This window comes from Denticeps clupeoides, chromosome 14, assembly GCF_900700375.1.
Source record: "Denticeps clupeoides chromosome 14, fDenClu1.1, whole genome shotgun sequence".
Lineage (NCBI taxonomy): Eukaryota > Metazoa > Chordata > Actinopteri > Clupeiformes > Denticipitidae > Denticeps > Denticeps clupeoides.
In genome coordinates, this window is record NC_041720.1 from 20,941,725 (window position 1) to 20,956,506 (window position 14,782).

The following is a 14,782-nucleotide window of genomic DNA, read 5'->3' on the forward strand; positions in this document are numbered from 1 at the left end:
GTTGGTGTGATTTATGTGTGTGTCATTTCTTTTGGGTTTCTTGGTTAAATATATAAAGAGAAGAAATACATATTTTGTACATATTCTTATCTGTGTGTCTGTCATACACATTTATATAATTCATTCCACTAATAACATTTAAAATATTAAGTCATATGAGTAAAGGATCACGTTTAGTGATATGAACCCAGAGCCCAGCTGTCATAGTTTGGGGGTAAAAGGGCTACGGTGGCTTTAAACAAAACTAGTAGTGCAAAAAAATGTGGCATATGTTGAAAGTGGGTATTTACTTTTTCAAACATACACTGAATCAAATGCTCACTGTTCATTTCAGACGAGCTCATAATTTACACACATTCAAATGTTCCAGCAGTTTCTAATTTGTAATATTTGAATAGAGAAAACAACTCACCTTGTTCACCCACAAAATGGTTTCCTCATTACAGCAAGCAACATACCTTGTAGACAGAAAATGTATTTTCCAAGGAGCATCCAAAGTGCACAGACCTTAAATTGCTTTGTAATGATAAGAAAATGGCAAAAACTTGTCTGGAGTTTTCAGCCGTTTCACAACAGGGCAGCACTGTGGCCTGAGGTAAAACTTGATAGTTTAAGTTAGTTGAACTTATAAAATACGCGTACACCCATATATGCAGCAGCTCCGCTCCGAATTCGGGATAAAGATGAAGAAACGGAATAAAAAGCGGAGCAGCAAGATGTCTGCAGCGCGCTCGGTAAGCGTTTGAACCTGGGACGCTGCGCCGGAATGAAAGCAGCAGGAACGATCAGCCGGGCTTCAGGGGGACAAGTGTCCATGTGATGGAGTTGCACATTAGCTCGGGTTGAAATAAAGGTTTTGTGGTTTGTGGAGGGATGATTTGGAGTGTTTTTGTGCCCCAGGTGAAGGTTTTTGGAACTGCCCTGGATGCTTTGCAGCACTGTGTTGTGCAGGACTATGGCAGCGTACCATGGTGAGTTCTTCTTCTTCTTCTTTTGTTGGTATGTTTGCGATTACTGAACAGTGGCTTTGGAGCAGGTTGACCTGTATAGAAACAGTTGTGTTTTTTTTGGCAATGTTCGTTAAGCAACATCAGTAATTTAAACGCCCCATAATTGAACTTGTTAATATGAAAATAGGGCCCTGTCTGTACCTGTATGGTTTCTTGATTTATTCTGTGGAAGTTAAGTTTCTTGGCAAACTTCAGTAAAGTTCGGTCGTGTTTAAGTATTCTGTGTAAATGTGTATTTTTCTTTTTCAGTTTTTTGCTGGACGCTTGTACAAGTCTGTTTGAACACGTGCAGACAGAGGGCATCTTCAGGAAGTTCGGCTCTGTTGCGCGTATTAAGGCTCTTCGGGTGAGTGATGACTCCGTCTGACCTTGGGACCTTGGCCGGTGTTTGACAGGGTTGTGTTGTGTAGGCTAAGCTGGACCAGGGCGAGGACTGCCTGTCCTTAGCGCTCCCCCTGGACGTGGCTGGCCTCTTGAAGCAGTTCTCTTATTTATATATTGTATTTCATGTGACGCATCTGTTTTCTGTTTTTTTGTTGTCTACTTTTTTGTTGCACTGTAAACTGGAGCCACGTCTTCTCGTCTCTCTGTTTATCTGCACAATATATAGAAGAGATGACAATAAAGGTCACTTGAACTTGAACTCCAGGGAGCTTCCAGAGCCCATCCTTCCGGTGGGTTTGCACAGAGCTCTACTTAAAGCTCAGAAGCTGGCAACGTGGGCGGAGAGAACCAAGGCTACCATGCTACTGTCCTGTGTGCTGCCTGAACGGAATTTAAGTTCTCTGCAGTACTTTTTTAGCTTCCTTCAGAGTGTCTCTAAGAGGTACACTGCAAAAATGATTAAGACAAATATAAGAAATTAACACTAAGTTTAAGGTGGAAATGACTTAATACTACATGCAGCAAGATAATTTTACTTGATAAGAAATCTTAAAATAAGAGTTGTTTAGTCTAGAATTAAGAATGCTCTGATAAGTGTTCAAAGGATTGGAATAAGCTGAAAATGCTAGTTTTTAGATCAAATTACTTGAGATCAGACTTTTACTAGCACAGTAATAAGTGATATATACTAAATATTAGCAAATGATTCTTAATTCTATACGGTTAAAATAATTCCCAAATCGTTATTTAGGTGGGACTTAATTCTAGTGAAATATATTTATGCTGTTACTTGAAACAAGTCAGTTCATTTAAAAATAAGTATGTTAAAATCCATATTTAAGATAATACTACTCATTAATATTAGACCATATTTCTTAAAACTAGAAAACCACATTAAATCACAACGAGGACTGCAAGTGAATTTTCCATTATTTATTGATCACAACAACTTTTGAGAGAGAGAGGGAGAGAGAGAGATTTTACCAATAAAGACATTTCTACATGAAATGCCACAAAACCTTAGTAGAGGACAAATAAGAACTTGTTCTAGCTTTCAAAAGTCAGGTACAGGTGTATGGCAACAAATGACTGACAGTCAAAACAGGAAGATAACCACACCAAGAAACCTGACATTATATACATTTGTGCATCTATTTCTCAGTAAAGGATTTCCACTCAGTGATTGCTTTCTTATATGAGCCTGTGGCATCTCGATCATGGATGGCATCGCCTAGAACCTCTCTCTGAATGACTGAGAGAAGGGTTGTAATACATTTTGGGTATGTCAGGTGCAAAGTGTAGTAGTTTGCCATTAACATTAACATTCCATCAAAGAAATCATCCTTTTTTAAAGTGCTCACTGGTACATTTCCTACAGCAAGGATGCAAGATCAACACCGGGGTAGAGAGAGGCTGTTTCTCTAAGTAAAGAGATGGATCCTCCTTTGGCTACAATCAAATGACAAGGACATACAGTTGAATATGGATTATTCAAGAAAACATCTTCACAGCCGATTTATCTGCACATTGATTCTACACAGAAAAATGGTTTTACACAGGATAATGGAAGATTGTAAGCACAAAAACTTCAAATGGCAATTCATTTTGCAATTGCCAATTCAATATTCAATCAGAGCATGTAATTTGAAATTACATTTTGCAACTGGTAATTCAATGTGCAAAGTGCTGATGCAATCCTTAATTCATTTCAAAACATTTTGAATAATAAATAGACTAACAATTCACTGAATTGCATTTCGTATATGGGTTTTGTGACTCTTTATTCAAATGGCCATGCATTTTGCAATTGGCAATTCAATGAGCATAGTGCTGATGCAATCCTTAAATCATTTCAAAATATTTTGTAAAATAAATAGAATAACAGTTCACTGAATTGCATTTTGTGTACGGGTTTTGTGCCTCTTTATTCAAATGGAATGGGGCCCCCGGCGAATGCATTGCATGTTGAGGAGAAAACCTCAATTGACAATTCCCAACTGTCAGATATTCATCAAGGCGGGGCTTCACTAACAACATCACTTCCTTGTTCAGGGCCTCGCCAGAATCCATTCATCTGAGTGATTTGTTCATTCAGATCAGTGATTCTGAAAGTGTGGGGCACAAGAGACCTTGGGGAAAGTCATACAGAACGAATGTTTAACATCAGAGTCATTTTCACGGCGGAACAAAGAATTCATATCGGTTACGTTAGCAACCTGTTCATTAACTGCTGTCAGAGCCTTAGAGGGTAAAAATGGACAGATATTTAAGAGCTTTTTGCAGCTATTTATGCTTTGGAAGATGACATGGATAACAATCGGCCATCAGCAATAGATGCGTTTGACAGGTTGTTTTCGCTCTCGCAGAGGGTGGATGAACTTTCCAGCTTAACTGGACTTGACATGGGAAGAATGCACACCGATCTAACACAGGCGTTACAGGCACTCATGCAGTCAGTGACACGCAGATTGGGGAGACCCGTTACCGAGACACCATGTCATCTGCTAAAGCAGAAATAGCTGCAACAAGCTCTTCTGTCGTCATTACTCTTTGTCGTATGGTCTGCAGCATTTTCAAACTATTGAAATTGTGGGGACAATTAAAAAGTGAATATATATATATTTAAATAATTCATTATATATAAAACAAGGAACATGTCCGATGACAATCCCCTAAGCTATTTTGGAATGGAGTATATTTACCTGTGGACTGATGACATCCCACAGCTTCTTCCGCCTGAGAATTTTCAGGGCCAGGAAAGAGATCCTTCAGGTCATCACGGCTGAGGGTTCTCAAAACCCTGTCATCAATATTAGCGGCTGTAAAATTAACAAAACGGATAGAGTTTTGTTTTGAATTTTTACAGTTGCGTTAACAGATACCAGCTTTATGGTTAAATAACTTGGAGATAAAGTGGTTATACATGATAGAATAAAAAAAAATCTTTACCTTGTATCAGTATTTATTTGTAACACAAAAAAACAGTAAACAGCACACATACCTGTAACTTTACCTTTAGACCATAGAAAATTCCAAGTGTTCTGTATAGTGCATGATCTGTCTTTATACAGTATGTTCTACAAATATGTAGTGAATAAAACAAGGTTTACAATATTCTTCACAACCATGTGGTACCTTCCAGCACTGACAATGTGGTGTTGTCCAAGTCATCCATGCTTAAGAGATGCTTATTTCCGGTTCGCTGTTTGAGAATGTTACCTAATAAAAAGCAACAGGAAATGTCTCAAGTCAATTCAGTGGCAATGTTTAGAATCAGGCAATTTGCATCCCTACTTGGAATCAAACAAGTCAAGTCATTTCCTTAGGACAAGCGAGTTACAGGTCAAGTCATTGAATTTTAATGTCCAAATTTAATATAGCACCTAATAAAATATGACAGATCCATTTGATATAGTACTACTAATAATAAAGTTGAAAGACGGTATCACTGAACCTTAAACTACATATTTGCTGATATATATTTGATAAATATTAACGACTTTGCTACATAAGCCTTAAACCACCTGTATAGTGCAGTGCGCACAATTTAGAAGCAGTTTAATTTTAAAGGACCATATTAGGACTTGAATTACCATTAGTGAAGATTTAAATTGTTTTATTTCGGCAGAGCGATTTACGAAATACTGACTGCATTGTAATTGTGAAGCGCCGGTCTCGGCTTTACGAGGACGCATTCCAAAAAAGCATACTACACAGGAGCGGCCCCGATGCGATGCTTCACGGCTCTTTGGTGCTTCAAATTAAGCCCTGCATTGGGAGCGGAATCCCGTGGGACCCAACGCAAATCTCGCGGGATTGGGCGGGATTTAGGTTGCTGTGGGCGGGATCAACAGAGACAGCAGGCGGGAACGGACGGGATAAAAATAGACAGCGGGTCCCAAAATTGTTAGCAGGATGGAGGATGTAGCTGAAGTTGTCAATAAAATTAAGAATGGAGAATATAAAACAAAACTAAAGATTGGGAAATCGGAGATATGGAAAAAGTTTAAAATTGTAACAGACAAAGAAGGTAAAGAGCTGGACTTTGCGTGTTGTGCGAAGTGTTGCAAAGCACTAGTCTACAAAATTCTGTGAATTTGTTTTTATTTACTCTGTTCTTGTTCTACTGAAATAAAACATGCAATACATATAAACATATTGCATTGTGCGAAATATCAGTTAATGGGCAGAGAGCGCGTTGATCTTATGTGTTTCACATCCTCTGTGAAAGAGCCTGTGCGCGCCACTAACGTAAAATAACAGCACATGGACCGTTTTTTTTTACTTCATAAAGAGATTTTCATAAAAAATTTTTACTTCATAAATGCATTTTCCGGGAGCGGGCGGGAATGGTCAGAAACTCAGTTGAGCGGGATTTAAACAAAATAGTACCGTGCAGGGCTTTACTTCAAATGAGGGAGGGATCTTAACCAGATTGTTCACCATAACCAGCATACTTTAGTCTACCAAATAGCAGTTTCAGTGGCAAGCAAGTAAAGCCACGATGATGCTAGTTAGCTCTGAGTGCTTTGCTAGGATTGTACAATTTGCCACTCATAACTGTAAAATTCATTTTTTTGATTAAGGTTTTATCACCGCAATCGCACAAACCTCCCATACTGCTCCCACAAACCCGCTTTGATCTGGTCGAGGAATTACTTTTTCCAGTGATAAGGTGCAAGTTCTTTTTCATGCAATGAAATCGGTCATCAGTCCAGAAAGTACAGTCGCAAGTCTTGAACACAAAATCAGTCGAGTTTTTTAATTATTATAAAAGTCGTCATATTTAGGACTAATTCGATTGGAGTCCAGTCACTGTATTTGAAGATTCATGTTTTAAAGTTAGCTAGGAAGCTAGCATCTCTTTATAGGAACGAATGGAAAACGAAAACCTGGAACATAACTAAACAAACTTATTTTGCATGGTCTTAAAAATTGATTATGAAAGAATGATGCTCGATACCTACCTTTAACTTGTCTCCGTTCTGATTTCTTCAAAATACTCCTCAGGTTGACCAAGCGAAAAGGCTCCGATTTAGATAACTGACGTCGTCTTGCGATTTAGGATAATAAAAATATAAATATAAAATACGTATGTTGTTACAGAAATGTGAGAATGAATATAAAACGTTGGCTCAAAATTTTAAATGTAAAATGGCGATGTTTAATAAAAAGGGTTTTATATAATTCCCCTCCCCCATTGCATTTTTTGAACGTCCCATCCCTACTTTGCCTCTCATTGGTTAAATTTGGGCGGGAGTGCCTCTCATTGGCTTGGCTTACATTTAACCAATCAGAAGCATAGAATCAGGCGGGAAAATAACGTTCCTTTTTTTCCCCCTTCAAGTTCAACATCAGACGATAAAACGCACTATGGCGGCGTGGAGGTGTATGATCTGTTTCGTGTTTGTTGCTTTAAGTCTAAAGGTGCTCCTTAGCCACATTAATGTAGTTCATGGCCGTAGTCCAGATTTTTGGGTTTACTGTGGAATTGATGGTTGTGAACAAGATTTCAGAGTTTTTAACTCATTCTTTCGCCACATTAAACGGACCCACTCTCTGTATTTGACGATGTACGCCCACCAAGAGGATGGATAAGGACACCCTCATCAGCTGTACTAGGATCTGAAAGTTTTGGTGTATCCATTTTTTCGGAAGGTACCACTTTTGTAGCGGCTAACTCTGTGGACGCAACGCCCGACGTCACTCGACCTGAAATCTTGCTGCCTGAGGCTCGCTCTTCTAATTCGGTATGTTTTAAATTTATTTAACGGGGAAGGGACTAGGGAACCAACAAGCAAGAAGGTCACTTTGCTTTTTGTAACCATTAAAGGAAGAAGTTGGCGTTCAATCATCCACAACTAAACCTGATATTGTCAGATCTGCTGCATCTTTTGCAATCAATACCCGGGAGCAATGCCACTTGTCACAGGTAAGCTTGATTGGATGGGTCAAGGAATGTAGTTCTATGTAGTTTGTTATGTAGTTTTATGTAGTTTGTTATAGAAAAACAAGTTCCCCTTTAGAGTCCAGAGCATGGGGGGGCGGAACCATTATAGCAGCTGCAAAGCCAAAAACCATCTATGAAAGTATGGGTTTGAATGCAGTGTCATTAAAGTGTCTGTTGGTGTAATGGTCAGGCATCCCAATACTTGTGTCCACGCAGCGCTCTAGGTCTAATATGGACAAAAGTAATGGGACGCTAGTGCTGGTCGTGCTTGTTTGTTTTTCTTTTTTTCCCGCGTCTGTGTGCCGAGCTGCAAGTTCAGCTCCGGTTCTGTCAGTGTGAGAGAGGGCGAGTGGGTGGAGCCACAGCAGTGATTGGACGTTAACTCGCGGGGGCGGGCTTTCACTCATTGGCGCTTACTGCTGAACAGTAGCCTGGTAAGCATTAAGCGGCTTTTTCAAAAGGAAGTGCAAAACCGAAATACCGTGGTACTCAAGGGCGTACCGGACCATGCAGTGCGTACCGAACGGTCCGGTATTTTACCGAGTACCGTTGCATCCCAATTATGCAGATGTTATTTTAAATGCATCTAAATGGTGGACATCTGTCTTATGTTAATTGAAAAGGATATTTTAATATTTTCACAGAGATCAGTCAACAGTATCGTCTCAGGGGTGCAACAGTACCAAGCTGCTCTCCTGGATGTGTTGAAGGACAGATTGAAAAGAGTGTTTGAAGAACATCCTGAGGTTAATACTCAAGTTCAAGATGAGGCTCTGGCTACCTTTGATCGTTTCATTGATCCTTTCTCCACTACTGCTTATGGACAAAATAGGACTATTCATGAACTTTTCAATCCAGTCAACCCAGAAGAAGTAGTAGTATCTCAGAAGATTTGTTGGGTGAAGCAAGGTCGTTCAAAGGTCATGGCCATACGAAACAAAAGTTTACCACTAATGTACCACTAATTGAAAGTTTAAAGCAGTTATTGTCCAATTCTAGAATCTTCACCACGTTGAGCACTGTACCACAGAGAAGCAGAGAGGGATTCTTGTATGATTTTGCTGATTGATATGATTTTGGCCATTTTTAAATCCTCTCCTTTATATTCTGTAAGACCTAATGCATTGCAGATCATTTTGTAGACAGATGAGATTGAAATATGCAACCCCCTAGGGTCACATGCTTCAGCAAATAAGTTGTTAATGATTTATTATAGTTTAGGTAATATTGATCCAAAGTTTAGGTCAAAGTTGGCTGCAATATGACTCCTTGCTATTGCAAAGGCTAATGATCTTTCTCAGTGTGGTGGTGATGTTATTTTGAAAAGAAATATAGAGGATTTAAATCTTCTATATAATGGTATTAAGATTGAAACACCAAATGATGAAATTGATTTGTTTGGTGCTGTAATTGCCGTATGTGGAGACACACTTGCCCAACACGAGCCCGCTGGCTTTAAAGAAGGTGTTGGGTTTGCCTATAGCAAGTGTAGACAGTGTGAATGCACCTTTGAGGATATGCAAAAACATTTTGAGGAGAGTAAGTTTGTTAAAAGAACTCTAGAGAAGCACATTAGGCAGTGTGTTGAAATAGACAAAGCAAGCACAGATACCTTAAAGGAATCCCTCAAAACCACTTATGGAATTAACAGAAGCAGACTGCTTGATGTACCTGCATTTGACCTATGCAAACAAACTCCACAGGACATCATGCATGTTGTTTTTGAAGGTGTTGCACCAATGGAGGTTAAACTTGTATTAAAACACTTTATTCTGCATGGACATTTACAACTAGATTTGTTGAATTCAGCTATTCAGAGTTTTCCTTACTCACCTCTTGATATACGGGATAAGCCTTGCCCTATTAGCGTCAACACTTTGGCAGCTACTGACAATAAACTGAAACAGTCTTGTGGACAAATGTTAATCCTTTTGAAAATACTACCTTTCCTTTTGAGTGATGTGGACAATGAGTATGTTACATTTATCATTAAGCTGATTGAGTTCTTTCTCCAATTATTTCTGTACAAACCATATTAAACCTCAGAAGTATGATTGAGCAACACTTGTATCAGTTTAAACAACTTTTCCATGAAACTAATCTCATACCCAAGCAACACTACATGTTACATCTTCCTAGTCAAATTGAATCACTTGGTCCTTTAATAAGGACTATGTGCATGAGATTTGAGGCAAAGCACAGTTATTTTAAGCAGTGGGCATCCAAGTTAAATTTTTAAAATGTTGCTTGAATGTTGTCAGAATGAAACAGGCTGTAAGCATCCCATTTTTGCCAATGAGAGGGAATTGGGGCCTGTCTCAGAGGTGAAGAACATTGATTATGTTAAGGCTAAACATGGGCATGGATGTTACACAATCTGTTGTTTCTGTGAAATGGCTTATACTCAATGGTAATAAGTACATCAGTGGGAAGTCTATGATTATCTCAGATGTGAGTGGTACATTACCTGTGTTTGGATTGATAAAGGATATCTTTGTAATTGATTCCTCTTTAGTGGCTTTTGAATATCAGCGTTATGAAACTTTGAATTTTGATAAAAAATTGTTGGCTTATGAAGTGACAGTGCCCATTCTTGCCCAGGCAACCGAGTTGTTGCATGAGCTTATTGATTACACATCTTACTTTCCTGTTAGTTTTAAAGAAAGTTTTTTTGTGCCAATGAAATATAATGTTAATGATATTTTTGCACATAGACATGGACCTGGGGGTACAAATGTGTCATGAGTTGCGCTTTATACAGTATATTGTAAAATGTTTTGTAACAGGCAGTTGTTATGTTAGCCACACTTGGTTTTTTACACTGACTGCCCTAAAATGGAAAGCTATACTTGTGCAGCTTTGAAAGAAACAAAGGCTTCTTTAATTTGTCTTTGAAAAATTGTGTAATAAAATTGTGCTGTAAGCATCACTATACATTTGTAGTTGTGTCTTTCACCAACTAAATTGTACCATATGCACCAAAGCCATCACAATTGTCTCTCACTTACAGGCTATAAGCATTCTCTGTTTAACCAGTCTTTGAAGTCCCATGACAGCAAAATTTATAAAAAATGTGACAAAAACATGACCTGGTAACTGATTGTGATATTTTAAAGACCAACGTCTCTTCAACGGGGAATCTCCTGAAGCAGCCACGTGCTGGCGCCTAGTGCTATCAGCATGTGATGTCAGCGCACAAGGGTCACAGCACGCACCTCCTTCTCCTGGGGCGTGGCTTTCTACAAATGGTCACGCCCCAAAGTACTTAGATGCAGGAGCGGGGCTGATGAGCCACTGGCATGCGCCCTTTACAGTTAATTAAATGTCCCTTTTTTTTTGATGTGCTTAAAGAATGTGTAACTAAATTTTTAAGAAGCTAGAGTCCTATATGTGAAAAAATGATTTAAAAAAAAAATATGTGCCATTTGTGTGATTCTTAATCCAAGCAATTAAACTTGAGTTTGTGTCACAGAATTCACACAAGTTTTTAACTTGTGTGAAAGATAATTGTATCTAATTTAGCTTGTTTTACCAGTAAATTATTCAGTTTTAAGATTTTCTGACTAACTGTTGGAAAATGTATATGTTATCCTGCAATTACCTTTTATTTCCTTTTTGACATTTATATCTCACATGTATTAAACTGTATTCATCTTTTTAATATGCGCACTATATTTAATCATTAGTCTCTTGGATGAGAAACTGGTGGGCTAAAGGTTGTTTGCAGAACAGAATGACCGCGACTTGATAAGAGGAGGCCTGCAGCTGCAGCGAAGCAAGAAAACAAGGAGACCTTGCGATGGAGCGTCTACCAAGAGACAACCCTACATGCAAATTATAAGCTTATATGGTGTGATCCTGTGATGAATGTACCGCCCTTTATTAAATAAAAAGAGAGGAAACGGAAGAGACGGCAGAGCTTTTGGAGGCATGGTCGTCTCTGATCGCTCTCCTTGCAAGTAAAAAGAGAGCTCAACTGCTTCGTGTCATATCTCTCTGGTTTATAAGTGTTGGATAAGACTGATAACTCTAACACTAACTAAGGCAATAAAGACATGTTCATTCTTAATTTAAGAATATGCAATGAATTCCAAGATACTAAACTAGAAGATAACACTAAAAATAAGATAATTAATCTCATATTTCTAGATCTAAGATTTTAAATCTTGGCGAGCAAAGAACAATTTGCAGTGTATATCCTACTTTACTGTTTAAAGCTGTGGGTGTTACCTGACACACACCATGTAAAGCTGTCTGGTTCTGGTATGGCCTTTGCTGAAGGAGCAGTAACACTCTTATCAGAGTGTTTGTGGTCGTCCCTCTTCACTCTTTTTCACATGTTGATAAAATGATGTCTTCATTTGGTCCAGGAGTGCAGAGAACCGGATGGACAGCAGTAACCTCTCTGTGGTCTTTGCTCCTAACCTGCTGCACTCTGCTGAGGGCACAGAGAAGGTGAACGGCAGCACTGAGAGGAAGCTGAAGCTCCAGGCTGCTGTTATGCAGTGCTTTATAGAGAATGCTCAGTACTTTGGTAAGGAAGCAGCCAAATTTAAATAAGGTGATGTGGGTTAAACTAGCGTGGTAAATTATACTCACAGAGCGTGATTTAAGAGACCTTTTGTAAAACTTCTGTTTTTGGGCTCTCATCTGTCATTAGTGTTTGTCTGAGAGTTGAGTCATGGCAACTGGACTTTCTTTCTTTAATGTTTCGTTCTGCATCCACAGAACATTGTCACTCAATCGGCCGAGGAGTCCAGCCAGGAGGGGCTGCACGTCACGGAGCGCCGTACCTGACGCAGCCGCTCAAGCAGACCATCCACGAGGAGAAGCTGCACCATCAACCGCTTCTGCTACGAAGTGTGCAACTCCTCCTACATCCCGCGCCACGACGAAGAAGATGCGCATGCAGCATGTCAAGCAATGCTCTGCATTTCCATAGACCTGGACTAGTCTCAACAGAAACCGAATCAATCCGGGGCAATCTTCCTCTCGCTCCCACAGCTCACCCACCGCCACGGGACGCAGCACCACACCTTCCACGACTAAAGTCTGGTCCTCCTTTAAATAAATAGTTGATTTCTTATTGATGCTTCGGATGTACGGATTTTTGACGGAGACGCCTGTACGAATATGTGTCTTAAAGGTTGCCATTTTCTAATGTATTCTACACATATCCATCCAAACGACATAAATTATGACTGCTTCGAGATGTCAGGCCCAACAACCTCTCCACTGCCAGGTTCTCCTCTTTTTACGGGCCCCAAAAATGGCTTATCGTCATCAGAGGGCCGGAACCCGAGAGGAACCTATAGGAGCAAATCATTCCTGACACTCCGGAGGATGCAGAATGTTCATTTTCGATCGTTTCTTCAGACGTTTAAAATAAACCGGGAATTCTAGTTTATTATTATTTGGGCCTGTCAGTATGTTGGGAATACATTTTTGACTCTCTGAGGGTAACCATGTAAGCTAGCGACCCGAAAAATTGAAGTGAGGCCAAAGGCCTCACCGAGTCTTCTGACATATGGGAAAACTGGAAAAAAGTCGCCCACAAATCGGGTTCAAAGTTTAAAAAGTCTCACAATCTGACATATTGGATGTGTCGATGACACCAACAGGGGGTGAAGAAAACCTGGACTATCCCAGAAAACCAAGAAAAAAAAAGTGTGGAAATCATAATATAAAGACCACTTGCTCCTTCGACCACTTTATTAGGAACGCTTGCTTCGTCAGCTACTTTGTTAGGAATGCCTGAATCTTCACTACTTTATTAAGAGCGCCTGCTCCATTGGCCACTTTATAAAGACTTTATTTCAACATGATGCATTGTAAAGCTGCCCTATTAGCATTTTTGTCATGCTATTAGCATTTTTGTCATGCTAAGATGTTAATTTTGGAACATGGTCCAAATGACTTATCCTGGGCACACATTGTTAGCATTCTTGACATTATCATGTTATTATTAGCATGCTATTATGTACATTTTTCAATATGCTCCAAACATCACAAAATTTTATGTGACAAATTGTGGCCACGCCACATTAGTATTTTTTATCCTAGCATGCTAATTTTAACATTAATATTTCAACATGCTCCAAACATCATCTTTAAAATGCCAAGAATGCATTTTACATTATAACAGAATTAAATATGTTATAGGAAATGTACCATGTTTGAATGCTAACAGCTTAGCCATGCTAACTGTGAATGCTTTAAACCTTAACTACATCTACATGTAGTTACAGATAAACATTTTATGTCTATCGTGAACTACAAACCTCAAATATGTTCTGGGTCAATTTGACCCAACAGATACAAAAGGGGAAGACAACGTAAAGATGATCAAAACATAACATTTATTTAACATATAAAAAGGTAAATAACCATTTTAAAATCTAAATGCATCTCAAACTGATCAAACAATTAAATGAAAATGGAACAGGAAAACAAGTATAATTAGAAATTCAATATTATAATTCTACAAACAAGCCAATTCAATAAAATAGTAGCAGAACAGTAGAAAGAACAGTAAAATGCAGTCCCATAAAGAACAAGCCAAAGGCTTCGAGTCCACATTAAAAAAGATTCACTGGATTTCAGAAGGTCCTGGGTCCAAACCCTGATTAGTTGTGAAGGTTGAGGCAAACATCCTGGATCTGTTGCAACCTGGATCAGAAGGACGGACACACACATACACACAAAGTCAGTACTTACAGAAAACAATCACTACCAGTATATATATCTCAAACTATTTCTAAAGACAGTGGAAAAGAGTTGTAAAAGGACTTAGCTTTGTGCTTTTCTTTTTCTTCTGGTGCTTTAAATTGATCCTGTGTTGCATTAAGGATAGGGTAGAAAAAAAGAAAATCATTAAGATCTTGTATTGAAAAAGAATGGCTTATTTAAAAGATTACATAGAACTAGAATTAAAACAAAAAGCACTACAATTGTACTTGTACAAAACTCATTTAAAAGTGAAATGGAATTTTTTCCTGCTTTGATTTGCTTCTCTGTTGCACCTTGGAGAAAGAACGGCTAAGGTTTTTACAGCGAGTTAATACACCAAACATACCTACAAAAATAAGTTTAGTCACTGAGCAATAATGCTGTACTTACCTCAGCCTTGAGGACATCATTCCTTTTGACGGAAATAAAGTAGGCAGAGACCCGGAAACCAACACACAGTGCATAGCTCTTTTTGCTTGGCTTACCACTTAATTTCAAGCACGCATAAAACAATTTCCAAAAGTGACATTATTAATCATGCTCCATTCTCGTTCTTTATAAAGAGCTGCACACACCATGCTCATGGATAAGTGTACCTGAGGTCACAACACACTGGTGGAATATTGAGAATCCGGACCTAATCCTGTGTTTTATGGAAAACACAAAAGACAGGATTGTGGTAAGTGTAGTAAGCTTGGAAAACACCTGA

The 14,782-nt window shown here is 38.8% G+C and overlaps 1 protein-coding gene across 1 annotated transcript; it reads left to right on the top strand.

Moving 5' to 3' along the window:
* The first annotated feature begins 650 nt into the window (after positions 1-650).
* LOC114763721 (rho GTPase-activating protein 11B-like) lies at positions 651-12,600 on the top strand. The gene is made up of 7 exons (XM_028953473.1): positions 651-734; positions 901-971; positions 1,260-1,356; positions 1,421-1,494; positions 1,654-1,836; positions 11,715-11,878; positions 12,073-12,600. Exons 1-7 carry the CDS (start codon positions 651-653, stop codon positions 12,417-12,419), a joined length of 1,020 nt encoding a protein of 339 aa, XP_028809306.1. The 3' UTR covers positions 12,420-12,600.
* Positions 12,601-14,782: the final 2,182 nt, after the last annotated feature.